Raw genomic sequence first — 17514 nt, 5'->3', positions numbered from 1 at the left:
GCCGTTCCTCCTGAGGTAAACGGGGTTCCTAACAAGCCTGGACTTGTTTAGTGCCCAGCTGCAATCTCCAGCAAGCCAAGGTATCTCTGGGGTGATACACCACAGCTGCTGCCTTTGGCCCAGCAGTGAGGGTCAGACTGGCCCAGGCACAATCTAACTGGGAATATTGGGAGCCTTTTTCCAATACCAATGATCAAACTGGGGAGCAAGCACCTCAAATAAGGTGTATGAAACAGTTTGTGTGAGAATAGTGCACAGCATTTGTAGGTCCTGCTGCTGAATGCCTGCTCCCTGTCCAGGCTACAGGACACCAGTGGGACAGAGGTGGGAACAAAACACTGTCAGCCGAGTTAGCAACTCTAGTGGGAAGAAGATCATATAAAGGAAAAGGCAAATGTACTTTGGAATCCAAGGTAGGATGGGGGCACAGAAAGAACAACAACCTATAAGGAACATGTGCTGATTAGCAGGAAAGCAGTGCCAAGTGCAAGCAGAAGAAACACTGACAGTGCTGCCAAAGTTCACACCAGGGGAACTCTCAGACAGACCACCTTTCCCAAATGCAATTTACAGAGCTTTCTTTTGGCCCTCCAGGTGAGTGTGGGGTGCACAGCAAGCACCAGCAGTGCTTGGGCATGAGAATGGAAGGAGCTGACTTACCATCACAATCTTATGTTGCTCTTCATTGCATCTGTGAGGCAAAATGGGAACGATTGAAGGAGGGATGAAGATGCCATCCAAAGTATGAATAATACCATTTGAAGCCACAATGTCTCGCATTTTTAAGGGGATCCCTGATTCATCCATCAGAATTCTTCCCTGATGTAGAAACACAATTTTAGCCCATTAGACAGGATCAACTACATAAAGCCAATGTGGGAAACAGATGGTTCACAGCATCAAGGGAAACCACACAAATGGTCAAGACTCCTAGTGGAGTCACAGATTGGATAAGAAGCAAACTAATTCAATGATCTCATTTAAGTCTAGATTTTTAAGCAGAGGAGGAAGCAGAGATTGGCTGAAACCACACAGTTCAGAACCATGTGCAGACTTCTCCTAGCACAGAAGGGTTTGCCCCAAAGGGTTTTGATTCACACTTACATCTGCACTGATGTTGATGGTAAGTATCTGGTTAGCCATTGTAACAATGTGTGGCATCATTATCAGTTGCTCTACGGCCACCTGAAATAAAACACAAGGGGGTGGTACCATGAAAAATGACCATGAAAAGGGTCATTTCAGTGTAGCTTACAGAATCCCTCCATGATTCCTGCCACTTGAGAAACTTCTGAAGGGGACTTAACGTTTACATTTCATGAAATACCATAAAAACAAGCAATGGGTCAGAGGGTAATCCAGGACTTTGTGTGAACTGTTTGCAGAACCACAAACACAGCAGCTGCCTTGGTTTTCATTCCTTGTTTAGGTAACTGTCCAGCACTACTGAAATCAAGTCCCACTAGAAGTGTCTCTTGCTAATACAGCTGCAAGTAGGGTCAGACTAATAATGTTTTTTTCTAGGACATATTCAATAAACAATGAAAGATCAGCCAGAAGCATAATAGAGAACATATTTTGACTGAAAAAATAAGCTCTAAGGCAGAAAAAAATGTAAATTTCAGCTTCTGTACTTAGAAATGTAACTATTTGAGTAGAGAGTTCTGAGAACCCGGACAATTCTTATTTTTGTGTCCTGCAGAAAATTCTGCTGGACAATATTTTCATTGTAAAGGCCATCCAACTAGGGAACACCAACACTCCAGCAAACTCAGAGCTCCTTCATGGAGAGAGCACAGCTGTCCCTTTTGGCAGCTCCTTTCATGGCAAACACTTTGCTTCATCAGATCCTGCAGAGTCACATCTCTGCTCCTCCAGGGGAAGTCCAAGAAGCAGCAACTGAAGTCATCAACACTGAGACCTCTCTGCCAGACAAAAGGGTTGCTAAGGGGTTGCTCTGAAGGAGCTCTGGGGTCAGAGCTGCCTGCCTTACCGCTGCTGAAGTGTAGATGTGATGTTTCACCAGCTCCTGGAGCTTATTGATGCCCTAAGGAAAGAAGAGAACATGAGAATTAGATACCCCTTCAATGCTCAGGAGGAAGAGGAAGCAACTACATTTCCTTCTAATCAGAGATTGACAATGCCAATGTCTATAGCAGTGAATTCACTTGGTGAATAAGTTCCTTCATTTTCCCCTGCCCAAAGCTGGGGGGAGGAATGAAAGTCAAACACCAGATTTAAGCAATCTGGCTGACCTGTAAGCTCCATCAGCCCCCACTTCTCTCCTAGAACCTTACAGAAACAAAGACATGGTTTGGCCACCCCCAGGAAGAACAACTTTCAGCAATGACCAGATCCATTGCACAAAGTCATTCCAGCACAGCCCAGTGCAACTCAGCCAGCTCAGAATGTCTTACAGTACTATGGGCTCCCACCTCTGTGAAAAGATAAATGAGCCTTCCGTCTCTCAGCTTATCCACAGCATCATTGCTGGGTACAAACACAGTGAAGGGGCCTGGTCCATCCAGTATTGCAGGCAGGCCACAGTTCTGCAAAAACAACAGAAGACTTCATCATGGATCTAACATGGGTTACTGAGGGGGGTCCAGCAGAAGTGAGAGGAAATATTAAACAGCTCAATATTAAAGGCAGAGCTGTTGTAAAGCAAAATGTGCAAGAGGCAACTGGACACCAGGGACAGGGGTGTGATAGAACAGAAGTGTAAGTGCTACAAAACCACAGCTGGGAAAAGGAGGCCACTGGTGGGAGTGCAGCAAATATGAACAAGGGAGTTCTGGGCTAATGCTCCCTGCATGCTTTAAACACAGAGACACTCAGCTGTGGTCAAGAACTAAATATGCTGTGGAGAACAACTCTGCAGGGACAAGGGGAAGATGGGAAAGAGGCATGTACCCTTGCTGCTTGTGCCTGATCACCTACAAATGTGAAAACTCCAACGTTTTCCATTACATTTGCTGAGGTAAAATTAGAAAATAAAGACCAAAAATGGAACAGAATAAAAGATCCAGAAAGAAAGCCAAAGCACTGAGATGTATTTAAATGCTATTCAAAATTCCCCCCAAATGAGCAGCAGGCTTTGTACAGCAGCAATACCTCAGCTTCCTGGGCAGACACAAACTTGCTTACCTCCAGTATAGTTTCAAATCTACTGAAAATCTCCATTGAGGCAAGGATCTCACCAATGGTTTTCTGCAAGAAGATACAAAGAGGAAAACATGGCTGGGGCTTAAGCCATACTGGTCTGAACACATACTGGAAGGCCAAGCTTGTGGTTTGCATGTAAAGATCTACAGGAGACCATCATCCTCAAAGGGATGGGCACAATCTAATGATTATTTGTTCTCATTTAACACACAGACAACTTTTTGATTATAATTTCAAAATGCACTACAGGCCAATTAAAGAAAATCTTAGTTTGATTTTTATGTGAAAAATGCTTTTCAATATTAATCCCATAAGATACATATTCTGTAAGATACAGCAGCAGAAGAGCTCATTTGCTGATTTTATTCATGAAAGTAGAATTCTCTTCTCCTCCAAGCACTGTAAAAGCATTATTGCAAGATTTTTATCTAATTTATGCAGTACTTTTAGCAACTTTTAAATGTTTTTTAATGATACCTAACAGGCCTAATCAGAGATGGAGACAAAATAAATAGCCTTTTCCCTTAAAAAAAGGCCTCACTGATTTGGAAGATTAATGATGAAAATTGCTTTTTAAAAAGTGTTTATTCTGCTTTGCCATAAAAGAAAATAAATATGAATGCTTCTGTACCTGTGGGTTTCTGAGGTTGTCAGGGCTGGTTTTTTTCCTGAGGCTGTTGACAATATGTATGATGCCATTGGCTGCTGGGAGGTTTGATTGCAAGATGTTGTACAGTTCCCCTGGCAGATCTTGATACCGGAAAGATTTGATGTATGTCTGGGTGATAATAATAATAAAAATTAATAATCATAATCGTAATTGTAATCACCATAACAATAATATTGATGATGATAATGATGATAATTTATTTCCTTGTGTTTCATCTGTGTTACCATGATACAGCTATAAAGCAGTCCTTATGGCTCAGCAAGGGGAAGGCACTGCCAGAGCTACTCTTGAAAAAGTAAATGTAAGGGATGGCCTGGGTGTAAGACAAGCATCCCTCCCTGCTGGAGTTTGGGTGATATTTTGATCCTGAGTGGTACTTTCAAGTCTTAATACATAAAAAAAAGACCTCATCTGGGACACCCTGCTCCAGAATGAAGTTTGAGTGTGAGCAATGCTTGATCACAGATCTGGATCACAAAAGGATGTCCTGACAACTGCATAGCTGATTTGGAGGCAATCCTGGAAGTGCAGCTTTAACTGCAGCTTTTATTAATTCATTGTGCCCACAAGGAGTGTTCATAACAAGGCCAGAGCAGTCAGGCTCACTGAATTACAAGGCAGGTGGCTGGTCCCTTCACTTTGTATGGATCCACGCCCTGCAGCCTGGTGTGGGAGGGTATCCCAAGGTTAACCTGCAAAGTAAGCATCCAAGCCTTGGTGCTGCAGCTGTAATTCAAGTTCAGGGAAGCACAGCTTTCCTGTGCTACTCATTTTACCATGTGCATTTTGAATTGCTCCTCCCTGCCCTAAACTTCAGTTCACATCACCAAGGACTCAGTCTGAAACAAAGGAAGGGGAGTGCAGACTTCCCAGATCAAAAAACTCCTAAGTAAACAAACAGGAAAGAATTTTAAAAGGAGCATTGACACACTCAGTTTGGATTCCCCTGCTCCAATAGTGCTTTGTCCTTTTGATGTATTATGACCTAGACCTCAAGGCCAAGGCTGGATCCTCAGAGAGGAAACTCAGGGCTCTCTCCCTTGGCCACCTGTGGGTTTGCAGGAAAGGCCCAGGATGGAGAGAGAGAGAGCAGTGGATACCGGAAAATGTGAGTCAATTGGAAAAGGAAAAAAGAGCCTTCCACGTCAGGACACAACAATGAAAACTTCTTTGCTAGGACGACTAAGGAAAATATAATAGAGAGGAAAAGAGAAACTAGAAGAGGAAATATTCATCATGTGTCTGTGTCCAAGCACACAAACTCCAAGGGAGCAGCATTCAGTTCTGAAGGGAGACTTTGCTGGCTCTTCCACATCAGCCACATGGATATTGTAGCTGCTGACAGTATAGGGAAAAGGTCTCTCCTCCAGAACATTGTGCACATAGAGAGCATGGAAAGACCATTCACATGTCAGATTCTTGGTTGTCTGTGAGACAGGAGATGTGGTTGCTTGGGGTGTCTGGTCTTAAATCACCTTGCTTTAGACTACACAAAGGAGCTTCTTGTTTTGATCACAGAAAAAGGTTTTCTGGTGAAGAAAGCCATCAAGGAAGCCAGGCTCAAGCTCCAGCCTGTCCTATGTGAAAGCAGTGCCCCAGACCCTCAGGAGTTCCTCACCTGGCTAGTGAATGTCAGCTGATGTCCTGACAAGGTCCACATAGTCTTGGCTTTTATCATGTCTTCTATCAAGTGCAGACCAGGAACAATGTGCATTTTGCACAACTGCTCAGCAGTTGTGTCCTTTGGGAAGGAAAGCCCACATAAAAAAGAAAAATTACATGTTCTTTCAAAAACTTCATTTACCACAACACCACCTTTCTCCCAGCTAATACACCCACAGAAATTCTTAGCATACAAGACTGAGCTTTCCTCTTCATTTTGATTCACTGGAGTAGCACTCTGGCAAAACTCTCCTGTTTTTCTGCACGTCCAAGAGGGAGATTGATTGACCTGCAAGTGACTTTAGAGCAATCCTCTGGACAGAAACCCATTGGACTTGGACAAATTAAAAATTATCCTTGCATGCTCCAGATTATAAAATTTGCCAAAGCTCCCCAAGTGCAATCTTTGCCTATGCTGGACCATGCAGGTGGTCTAATCTGCTGAAATTACATTTAGCTTCTTCATTTCTTCTCTGAACTTATCATCATTGCTGCTTTTTAGAAAAATCTTCTGTCAATACTGATTTAGTTGAAACTGATCCTTGGGGAACAGGTTGACTGGATAACTTGGGGCCCTCTCCTGATGCATTTTCTATGGATCCAGAAGTTAGTATTTTTAACCACAGGTTGAATTTCCAATACATTGGTGTAAAAGTTGGCCCCTTTTGAAAGTCACACCCACAGGTAGTAAAAAGCCACTTAAAACTTTAAGAACAGTCTTACAGAAGAGTGACTTTCCTGACATTGAAAACAAAGAAAAAACTCTGTCAGTATTGAAGAAAGAAATAGAGTTTTTAAAAATAATGTGAGGGGATGTAACATCCTCTATAAGGCTGCAACTTAACCAGACAATGAAAAGTATTCCCAAGAGATGATTTCTATAAACAGCACATGCCAAAGTTCCTCTCTTGTGTCAATCAGTTTTTACAGGCTGCAGAGCTGAAACAGGAAAGAACCTTAAGACAAAAATTTGCTAAAATCAAGAAAACTTACATTGAATTCCATTCTGTCAAGAATGGGAAGAAGGGATGGCACAAAGACTGTGAAAGGCCCATATTTAGTCAGCAATGTTGAGCACCCAGAAGCTGTAAAAAGAGGGGCAGTGTGAACTAGTTAGGCAGTGATGGTTTAACCACAGCAATAAAAATATTTCTCTTGTTAACAGCACAATTCAATCTACGCAGTATCAGCCTGGTGCAAGCAACAAGTATTCATTTACAAGGAAGCAGAGGGAGTTTGGCACTGCTACCCTGTCCCCAGCTTGCTCCATCCCCCAAGCAAAATATAAAAGCATTTACCAAACATTTTCTTGGCGACGTTGAGCTTCCTTATAAACCTTCCTCGCAAATTCTGCTGATTTATCTCACCCAAGAGATCTTTATAGCAACTTCTCCCATCTCCAATCTCCCCTTCTTTACACACACAGCTATGAGGCAAGGATGAAACATGACAAACCATTGTAAACCAGTTTGCAACACATTCAACAATTGCCAAGTAGAACAACATGTCAGTATCTACACTTGGAAGACCAATCCCAGTTCCCACATCTTAGAATCATAGAATGGTTTGGGTGGGAAGGAACCTTAAAGATAATTTAGTTCAAACCTCCCCTGCCATGGGCAGGGACACCTTCCACTAAACCAGGTTGCTCAGGGCCCCACCCAACTTGGCCTTGAACTCTTCCAGGGATGCTGAGTAACTTCTGCCTAAACTGAGTGACAGGAAAAAAGATTCACATTTCTGCCAGGAAAGCCAATTTGTATCTACCCAAAGAGAATGGAGATGCATCTTTCTCAGATACAAACAACATAAGGGTTGTCTGCTCTAAAGTTCAGAGTACAGATTGCCACAATATAATTATTGGCACCTTTTTTAATTAGATATTTAGTCAATTGTAGTAATTTCAGCATCTGAAAATCTGAGGTAATGCATAAAACCCACAGGCTAAGTGATGATCTATCAAACAGCCCCTGTGTGACCCCTTGGCTGCAGTGAGAAGGCAGCCCAAGCACACCAGGTAGCTACAGTTCATCTGGAGCTCACTGAGGGCCCCATACAGGTTAATGACTTTTCCAGAAAAGCTTATCTACATGTGAAAATCTCTGTCCTGGTTCACACGGGTTTGCAGTCATCACTCAGAGACTACCAAAGCTGTTTTTTCCCGTTTGGGCTTTGTCCAAGTATCAGCTCTGCTCTTTCTGTGTCAGCCATGCAAAGACATGCGACACAGGGGAGGAATTTGACTCCAGTCCAGCCTCAGAGGGCTCAGTGCCAGCTGCTGGGGAACAGATCTGTAAGGCAGGGACTGCACTGAACACTCTGTCCTGCTCTGTGCTAGCACATCTTCAGAAAGGGAAGTCTCTGTGTTCCAGTCTTGGCCTGGAGCACACAATGAGCAAGTGGATGCTAATAGTTTTAGCAGCATTGGAGAAGGAAGGATGGAGGAGATGAGACTGCTCTTTCCCTCTTCAATGTCTCAGAGAAGCTCTACCTTTTCTTGAAAACATGTAAAATTCTCAGCAAAGTTTTCTCTGGTGTTTGAGAAGCCATTATGCAAAAATGATCCTCTATCCAGCCATATTTCCCATCTAATGGGTACAAACTTGCAGGTGTTTTGCTCCAAAGGACCACGTGAGGTCTGGTGTTTCCTCACTCAACTTGCCCCTTCTCTGTCACTCTGCAACGCTAATTTATTTATTGCTTACAGATCTGACTGGGAGAAGAGACAAAGTCTTATTCCTCATTATCAAATATGCACAAATGTGAGCAAACACCCACACATCTCCCTTTTAATGATTGGTTATTAACTTCTATCACCACTAGCTTGGGGAGCTATACCTCCAGCTCACACCAAGAAGACTCTGTCACCCCAGATTTAAAGCATTTTGTGACCCATGTGCAATAATTTACAATGACTGATGTCAAACTCTTCTTCCAATAGGTTTGTTACAAACAGGCTCTTCTCAAAGGGTAACTCTCGCCTGTAGTCCTGAGATCACCCTCAGTTTCTTCAAAATTCAGTTAATCCAAACCAAGTTGCCATTCTAGCTGCAGGAAAAGCTTCTTCATTTGCAATTTTCAAAGTGGCGTACCTAGGAGTCCCCTGAGCGTTAATTTCACAGGTGGCAGTCACATCACAGAGGTACTGCCGGCAGTCGCTGGGAAATGCCAAACACTCGGATGAAGGAGGTCTCCTACTCATCCCAGGCTTGCAAACACACGTTGCCTAAGGGAAGGAAACACAGTGATCACAGAGCTGCATTCACCATCTTTTACCCTCTGAGTAATCCTACAAAAGAGTTGTCTGGTTTCCCTTTGCATAATCTGAGGTGAGGAGAGCAGATTTGACCAACACATTCATCAGTTCATGTGAAGATCTCCCCTGGACAATTTTTGATGTTATTGCCTTACCTCTCCTGGACGTCTGTAAACACAAATTGTAGAGTTTTCTGGGCAGCCTCCATTGTTGTCAACACAAGGGTTGATGGGCTGGCAAATCTTTCCATCTCCTTGAAATCCTTCTTTGCAGGTACATTCATATGTACGTGGTCCAAGAACTTTACATACAGCAAAGGGGGAACATGGAGAAGGAGTACAAGGATCCTGAGCTGCAATTAAAGAGATTAGAGGTGAGCAGAACCAAACTTCTGTTTTCAAAACAGCACTTAATGCAGCACAGCATGCTGTAAGGCATGGAAAGAATGGAGCATAAGGAATTTGTACTGTTAAACTTCTAAAATTTCACAGGGAATGAAATCATTCCAGACAGCAGACATTTGGGGGTTTTTATTCTGAGGAATTTGGATGACACATTTTCCATGTTACTTCAGTAACAGAAGTGTGAGTGACAGAGGATGCTTGGATTGGTTCTGAATTTGCATCATGTCTGAGGATACATGAAACTGCAGTTTGGGCAGCAAAACCTGTAAAGAGCCAGTGAAAACATCTATCCATAGCTAGCTCATGCGTCTTATCAACATGCGTCTTATCAACATTCTTTTAAGGAAACCAATTCAAAACTTGAATTTGAAATCAGTGAAGAGTTCCTTTGACTCCACACTTTTTAACTGGTTCAGACTCACCAACATCCTGCTGTCACTACTTAGTGCATAATTATATGTGAGTGCTGGATGGAACCTGAAACTCTAATTCACTTCTTACTTTTATGACCAAGTGAGAAGAGAGCCAAAAGCTTAGCCCTTAATGTTATGTGTATTCCTGAAAAAAATGGTTTAAAACAACCTCTGCAGTGAAGTAGGCATTGTGTTCACAGTAACCAAACTCCTCTGCAGACAGCAGTGTGATAGGATTTTTTCCAAACAGAGCCATTGAGGGTCACAGAGAAGTTTCTCACCTTGACAAGTGCTGCCCTGTTTTCTGTAGCCCAGCTTGCAGTCACACAGGGCTGTGCCATCCCTCACCACGCACTCACTGTTGGCCTCGCACGTCACACCTTTGCAAAGGGGGAGCTCTGCAGTCACACAGCAAAGAGAGTTTCCCTTTGAGCATGTGGGGCACTGGTAGGAGATATAATTCACCTCACACAATATCTGGAAATGAAGGTAAATGTGGATTCTGAGGACCCCAAACTGGCACAAAAGCCAGAGGATATGAGCAGTGCAGGCAGCTCTAAGTTGCTGGCAGCCTAGGTAGTCAGGCACCCCAAGGCCGAGAGAAGAGATCTAGCTGGTGTCCAGAGAAAGCAAAGAGGCATACAGAGATGGTACATCTTAACCCCTGTCACAAAGTGGGTAGACCCAAGAGTAGACCCCAGTTCTTCCCTCTATCTTGATCTCCAGTGCTCAAATCATCTTTCCTCTACATTCCCAACCTATCCAGTGCCACCCTGCCCCTTTAGGGACACCCAAGCCCACATCATGGGGCTGCTCTCCCAGCCCCTCTGCAGCTGCCAGTGTGTTTACCTTGGTCACACCTGGGGCCTGTGTAGCCTCCATGGCACGTGCAGCTCCCATTCCCAGCGACACCGCTGTTGCATTCCCCGTGCACACAGTCACACTCTGCAAGGGAAGTACAGACAAAGCTTCAGCCCTTGGGCTGCCAGGCAATGCACAGGGCTCCAGGAACACACTGGCCAGCTGCCCTGGCACTTGGCATCCTGATTTCCCACCAATAACCCACTAGCTCCTTTTAAAATATGGCCTTGCCAGTCAGAGCTTTGAGAGGGTAAATTGCATGTCCTGAGCTCAAGAAGAAGAGATAAGAGCAGCAAGACCTAGACCAGCTTTTCAGGTGTTTGTTTTAACACATGGGAACAACCTCCAAGGTCACACCTATCTCACCTGTGTGTACACAAGGAAGCAGGAGCTAGACAAAAAAGGCTCCAGTAACAGCCAGGCTGCACTGCCATAATTCACTTCCCAAACTGCCATAAATGAGAGGCAGCATGGTGTGTAATCATGTTGTTATAGAGGAAGGAAGGAAGGAAGGAAAAAGCTGGGAGACAAGTGGAGCTGTTATAAGAGTCTGAAAAACAGTTGGGAGGTGAGTGTGGGTTGTTTTAGGAATGCAGGTAATGGCCTGGCTAGAAAGAGAGAGGAAAGTGGGACAGCCTGGATAAGGGGGGAGAGGGAGAGATTTACAATAGGAAAAATGGACAGTTTGAGTGAGAAACTGAGGATCATTTATTTAGTGGGACAGTGCAGAACACAGAAGACAGTGCAGAAAGACAAAATGCCCAGACATCTGCTATTGAACACTGCCAGCTCTCTGCCACTTTCTCCCTCTCCAGCACCTTCCTCACTCAACCTCTTCCTCCTCCTTCCTTGTTTTCAGTTATTTTTGTGGAGGTTTCCCTTGAATGACTTGTTCTTACCTGACTGACAGTCTGGGCCAAATCGATTTTCATCCCGGCAGTTCTGGCAGCCATACCCACTGTATTGCTCCTAGAAGGGCCCCAAAATGTGTCAGGTATTATTTTTCTGTATCACTCTATTGTTTCACACATCATTACAGTTTAAAGTCTCTCCCCATTTTTGATTTTCTGTGATATCTGAAGCAACACAAAGAAGAAAACTGATCTGCTCAGTGCTCCAGTACTAACCAGCTCCCGTGGCAAAGGAAAACCCAGTGTAAGCTGACACACAGAGGGCATGCAAATGGCAGGAAACTCTGCTGGGCACTGAGCAAATAATGTCCTAATTACAGACAGACAGGAAAGTTCCAGCTGGCTCCTGATATCTGTCTGAAAAAGGAATCTGGAGGTCATTGATACCAGTGGGATTTTTTACACTGATTTTACAGGGCTCAGGGACTTTCAGCATACATTTTAGTTGATATAAGGTGTCTTTGAGTTAAATCCAAAATCAACTTTTCTCAAACACGGGTCCAAGAGGTAGGATTTGAGCTGCTAATTAAGAATGCTGTAAAAATATACAGTTCATCAGGGAAAGTTTCAAGTCTAACACTGATTCATTACCATATACATTTTAGAAGCACTGCTCAATTCTGTTCAATTCAATTGTTTATACTTTGGTTGTACTAAGTCTGGAGAAGTAAAGAAAAAAGAAAAAAGTATCTGCCCTAAATTCTTTCTCATCTCTCCTGTTTCTCCTGAGAGAGGGAGTCTCTGCCTACCTGGATACAGTTCATTAACAGCCAAGTATTTCAGGGCTTCTTGCAGCCATGGACAGATACAATTATTTCAACTGATAAGGGGTTAAATTAATGCAATTCTTTCCTTATTTCACCCTTGAGATTCTTCCCAGCTCCACACCATCATCAACAGTGTTTTAGTGCTATTGCTGACAACAGCAATGCTGCAGGAAAACCACAGACACTGATGCTGGGATGAGAGGAGCTGCAAATGCCTTCCAGGCAGAAGAGCAGCCTCCACCCAGAGCTCCTGCACAGACACCACACAAACAACTCCCTCTGACAAAGCACATCACCCTCAGAGAAAATCATGCCTTCACCTTGCAGATGCAGGTCCCATTCTGCTGTATACCATCCAAACATGTCCCATGGCCATTGCAGGGATTTTCAGAGCCACCTGGACACTCTAGCAGGTAAGAGACAGGACAGATGAGATTAAATTGAACAACCAGCACCTTCCCATCTCCTCCTGCCCCAGGTATTCCAGCTGTACAAAACAAAGGTCAATTCACCAGCAAATTATCCAGCGTGCCTAACGCTGGCCCACAGGTGAAAGGTCTAAGGAAAGTCCCAACAAGCCATAACTAAATTTCAACAAAGGCACTGAAATATTTTTTGAGGTTGGGCCACTGCTGCCAGCAGCACTGAGAGGTGAGGGCAGTTCTGGAACTAGGAACAGACAGGAGCCTGCTTTGCAAAGACATTGAGCATTTTCAGCTCTCCTTGACTTTATGGAGCGCTGGAAGTGTGCCCAGAAAAACAGGGTCTCCACATCTTTAGAGTGGGGTACCTCCAGATTCTGAGGATTATTTCTGATAATTCTGAAATCTGTAATTTCTCTGATTAAACTAGTTGCTTATTCAAAGTTAGTATGAGAACAGGCTCAAGCACTCAAACAGTCTCCCATTTTCTGCAGAACTGGAGGGGGCCTTTCCATATTCTGTCAGTCAAACACGTGAGAAGTGTTCAGCTTAGTAGGTCTTGATTTTGGATTTTTGAGACAAGACAAAACAAATTCTCATTACTTGGCATAAATCTGAGTGGGAGTTCTGGGATTGTTATTTTCACCTTGGGTTGGAATTGCTAAGTATTTTCTGTGGCTGAACAGCTGACTGACTCCAGACTATAGAGCAACACACGTGGCACACGCGCTGCAGACAAGAGGGATATCAGAAAGATCTTCCTCTTCCTTTGGAAACTTTTGCAAAGAGGAACAAAAACATCCCTTTCCAAAAGTTTATTTTTATAGAAGAGACAAAAGGAAGTTCCACCACAGGAGGTTATGTTATGTGTTAAATGTAAGGGGATTCAACTCATCTGGAGCAAAGAGATTATGTGCTGAACAGACAGATATGCTCCCAGACAAATAATGGAGACCTTGTGAGTGTTCAAAGAATAATGAAAATTAAATAACCTCAATATATATTTAATGCCTCTATTAAAACTGGTTTGACCTGTTCAACAGCTGAAGGTTGTTGTAAAAAACCCCAAAACTTACCATAGCACTCTGTACCCCAGAATCCTGGACAGCACTTTTTCTCCTCAATTTCCTTAGTACATATGCGATGGCACCCTGGCAGGGAAAGGGTATTTTCTCCTAACTTGACAGAGTATCTTAAAAAGAATAATCCAAGATTATGATTATAGCACAAACCCAGCACAGACCTGCCTGAGGGTTTCTAGGCAATCCCACTGCAGTGCCCTGATCTCTGAAGGGAAGGCAGGGCCCTCATCCCTGTTCCATGCACACACACAAGAGGTTTCACTCCAGTTATGTCTCCTTTAGAGAGGCCCATTGATTCAAGCCTCAGAGATTGGTTAGAAGAAACCTGTCAGGGACTGGGCATGAGACAGGATCTTGCATCAGGATGGAAACCTTGGGTGCTGAAGGGTTAAACAGCACAGAAAAAAAGGTAGGATTTCCAGGATGACTCACCATTCAACTTCACATCTAAAATAAATTTGAAAGAACAAAATCTCCTTTCAGGACCCATTCTTTTGTGTCTTTTACTGAAGATTCCAGATCAAAATGCAGTAAATTTGGATTTAATAGCCATATTATTCACAGATTCTCTATTAAATCTTGGACAAATGCCTTAAATCCCTCAAGGAAGCATCTTCTTTTGAACCCATCATCCCCCCCTCCACACACTGGGTGAGTCCTTGGTGGCAGTGCCTCTTGTTCTGCACGTACACATTACAAAACTATTCTTGGGTCTGTCCAACAACCACCACAAGAGCAGATAACACTCAGAAAAGCTGCATAGACTCACATTATTCTTACACTTCATTTTATTTTTGGCACCACATCCTTCCCAAAAGGAACTTGGAAATTGTCTCAATAGCATTGCTGCTTTGGCTTCATCTGACTCCTGTGTGTGTGCAAAAACTGCTATAAACTGCAAAACTGCCACCACTATTTTTAAGTATTCTGAGGGAATCAGAGAAAGAGCAGACAATGGAGCTTTATATTAACAGTTAACATTCACTGCTGAATACATACACAAACAATAATCTATAGTGTTTCATTTTACAAAAGCCTCCTAGTAAATTCAGTTTTCCTTCATCCTTTTCCTACCTGCCAAACTCAACAGAGTATGAGCAAGGAACACATGAACAAGCAACTGTCATAAAGTGAACTAGGAAGGTTAAAAGTTCAGAGGATTATTGCTGGAAGCTGGGAGGATATACAAGGGGAACTATCATTAATTTTTTTTTCTTAATAAGCCACTAAGGAATTCTGGGTCTGAAACAGGTTTTTATGCTAGACAGACCTCTGTTAAATGGCTATACAGCAGGATTAACAAACTCAGGTTATTTGGGGCAAGTTAAGAGGTTATTGTCATTTAATTTGTTCTCTGTATATAGAACCTGCCCAGCCAAAAGTCAGTGGGATTTGCAAAGAGACAAAAGCAACAATAACAGGGGCCATAAACCCATCTGAAACAGAACTCCGTGGACCTTTACAGCTCAAAACCACGTGTGTGTTCTCCTGAAGAGCACACTACTCCCTGCATAGAAGGGCTGCACCAAAAGCATCACACAGTTAGGAAACAGGCCTTACCTGCAGTCCCCCATCCCTGGTCTTTGGGTGGTCCTTGACCAGCCTCTTGGACACAACATTTTAGGCACTGCAGCACAAGAAGTACACGCTGTATTCATGGTGAACATCGTCTTGACATTGCACCGCATGGATTTTAACTTAAAAAGAAAAAACAGCACGGAAATAGTCCCAGATTAAAGTGTTATCCCAGGAACTTATCTTGCCAATCTTGTAATATCTTTATCAAGTTGCACCATGAGTTAGATATCACTGGGGAGGGCAGTGGCCAGTGCAGCACACTCTCCCATGGACTAAACCCTCCTGCCAAGGTGCTGCATGCTTGGATCCACTGGATCTCAGCTAGAAGCAACAGGGCAGATCACAGCTATCTTATCTTCCCCTATGACCCACAGCAAAGTTTCTAACCATTTCTAAAATAACCACAACTCTGCACTGCTAATTTCAGCTGATCTTTTACAAACATGTAGGACTGGTGTGTGGGGAGACAAGCCCTAAATTAATAACTCTTGCCAGAAGACACTGAATTAAAAGGCAACACAGCATTTATCTTTTCCATGCCACTGATAAAATCCAGTTCATTGCTGTTGCATGGACCTGCAGAGCTGACTGTTAGTTCAGTCTATTTCCCAGAGCCAGGAGCTGCTCACAGAAATATTTCTCATGGCAACTGTCTGTGAGGAGGCACAGAGAGGTGAATGAAAAGGAAAGGTGCTCTGCATCCCTCTGAACACCTCAATGCTTTGACCCCAAGTGAGAAGGACTCCATAAACATTGGCATGAAGATCAGGTAGGACACTTGGATATATCATATGGCTGGTGAATAAATCAGTAAGTCCTTCCACCCAACCAGAATGACTTTAGAGGTTTAGTTTTCCTCACAGGGCTTTCCTGCACCCCTGCACAACCTTGCTTTTCCAAGAGAAACACAGATGACAAAGTACAGCCTCAAGAGTGAATGATCATCATCACATGCCAAACTGTCATTAAAACTTGTGATTTTGCTCCAAAAGCATTTCCTTGAATTTCTAAACTTGTGGAAGCAAGCAACTGCATGGAAACCTCATAGGTAATTTTGAAAAAAGACAGCATTTGCCACTGCTGATGACAGAGAAAAGCTGAGAGGCATGAGCTGTGTATGCTCCAGAAGGTCATTGACTGGAAAAAACCCAGAGCTCATCTCAACTGTCCCTCTACAGGCATTGTATTTTCTAAAAATAAAAACATATCAAATTTTGGGAGAGGCCTTGATCTGGAATTTTAAAGCCAATCCTGAACAATGCTGCTAATGCAGCAACCCTCCTGTCCCCAGAACTCCTTGTTTTGGATTCCTATCAGTAATCTCAACTTTGCTTCCTCTGAACTTAAGCCCAAATACATACATTTGCCTCAAGGCAAGGGAGGAAGCCCATGGCTTCCCATCACTTATCAAGAGCTCAGGAAGGCCCTCCCAGATGATAGGCAGCAGACCCTGTCAGGAAAACCTCCTGAGAGATAACCCTCCAGTCTCAGGTCCACAGGGACATGTCCCTGGAATATTTCCCAACTCCTTCCCCCTGACTGGAGTTGTTGAGCTTTTGCTCATGTTTATGGATCCACCTTCTTGAGCCATACACTCAAGAATGCTGCCCAGTGAAGGAAATTATTTCTGTGGCTGTGGTTGCCCTTCCCATGGATATTAACTTCTAGTTGTGCTTCTGAGGCTTTTCTACCATACAGCAACCTCCAGTTCCCCTGGCAGCAAAATCCCCAGAACCTCTTATATCAAGGACCCCCTTGCAGTATAAAGAGCTCAAAAACAATCTGAGATCCATCTCCCCTGTGAGCACCAGCTTTACTGATATTATCCAGCAGAACAGAGATCAGCTTTGCTGTTCCTTATGCACAGAGCAGGTAGATTTGCCATTTTTCATGGAGCAAAGCAGAGAAGAAGACAATATGGATGAGCAAACAAGGTGCTGCCTCCAGAATACTCTGCCTCTAAAGACCAGCAGGGCCATTGATGGGGTCACCATCTGACTGGATCTTAAACGAGGACTCCAGATTAAAGCTGGGCTTTTGAAAAGAGCCATTTGAAGCCAGGCTCATGGGTCTCACTGAACAGCTCCTGCCCTTTTGGTTCCACCAAATCCCAGCATTAGCCTTTCCTGAGACAATGCCTCAGAAAAAGGAATGGGAAGATGCCTGAGCAAGAAATACAAATGTGGGCTCCTTCCTGTGAGTTAGAATTATGCCACAAACCTCTACCAGGTATGTGAGCCACCCTATCTGTATCAAAAAGACCACTAAACATAGAACACAAAACACTAAATTAAAATTCTCCAACCTTCTATTTCATCTGTAC

At 43.5% G+C, this 17514-nt stretch overlaps 1 protein-coding gene across 1 annotated transcript in view; it reads right to left on the bottom strand.

Annotated features, from left to right (window-relative positions):
• The window catches only part of STAB1 (stabilin 1), a 52153-nt gene that overhangs the window by 30223 nt on the left and 4416 nt on the right, over nucleotides 1-17514 (bottom strand). Inside the window, exons 3-19 of the mRNA XM_058031834.1 lie at nucleotides 15174-15310; nucleotides 13608-13723; nucleotides 12430-12515; nucleotides 11331-11400; nucleotides 10420-10515; nucleotides 9852-9968; nucleotides 8909-9105; nucleotides 8590-8723; nucleotides 6796-6923; nucleotides 6491-6582; nucleotides 5454-5576; nucleotides 3797-3943; nucleotides 3148-3210; nucleotides 2436-2549; nucleotides 1994-2047; nucleotides 1105-1185; nucleotides 661-819 (exon numbers count right to left, since the gene is read on the bottom strand). Of these exons, the coding sequence (XP_057887817.1) occupies nucleotides 661-819; nucleotides 1105-1185; nucleotides 1994-2047; nucleotides 2436-2549; nucleotides 3148-3210; nucleotides 3797-3943; nucleotides 5454-5576; nucleotides 6491-6582; nucleotides 6796-6923; nucleotides 8590-8723; nucleotides 8909-9105; nucleotides 9852-9968; nucleotides 10420-10515; nucleotides 11331-11400; nucleotides 12430-12515; nucleotides 13608-13723; nucleotides 15174-15310 (1914 nt within the window). The remainder of the gene's footprint in view (nucleotides 1-660; nucleotides 820-1104; nucleotides 1186-1993; nucleotides 2048-2435; nucleotides 2550-3147; nucleotides 3211-3796; nucleotides 3944-5453; nucleotides 5577-6490; nucleotides 6583-6795; nucleotides 6924-8589; nucleotides 8724-8908; nucleotides 9106-9851; nucleotides 9969-10419; nucleotides 10516-11330; nucleotides 11401-12429; nucleotides 12516-13607; nucleotides 13724-15173; nucleotides 15311-17514) is intronic.

Source organism: Melospiza georgiana, chromosome 11, assembly GCF_028018845.1.
Source record: "Melospiza georgiana isolate bMelGeo1 chromosome 11, bMelGeo1.pri, whole genome shotgun sequence".
Lineage (NCBI taxonomy): Eukaryota > Metazoa > Chordata > Aves > Passeriformes > Passerellidae > Melospiza > Melospiza georgiana.
Note: the sequence above shows the minus strand (reverse complement) of the source record. Positions and strands in the feature narration are given on the sequence as shown.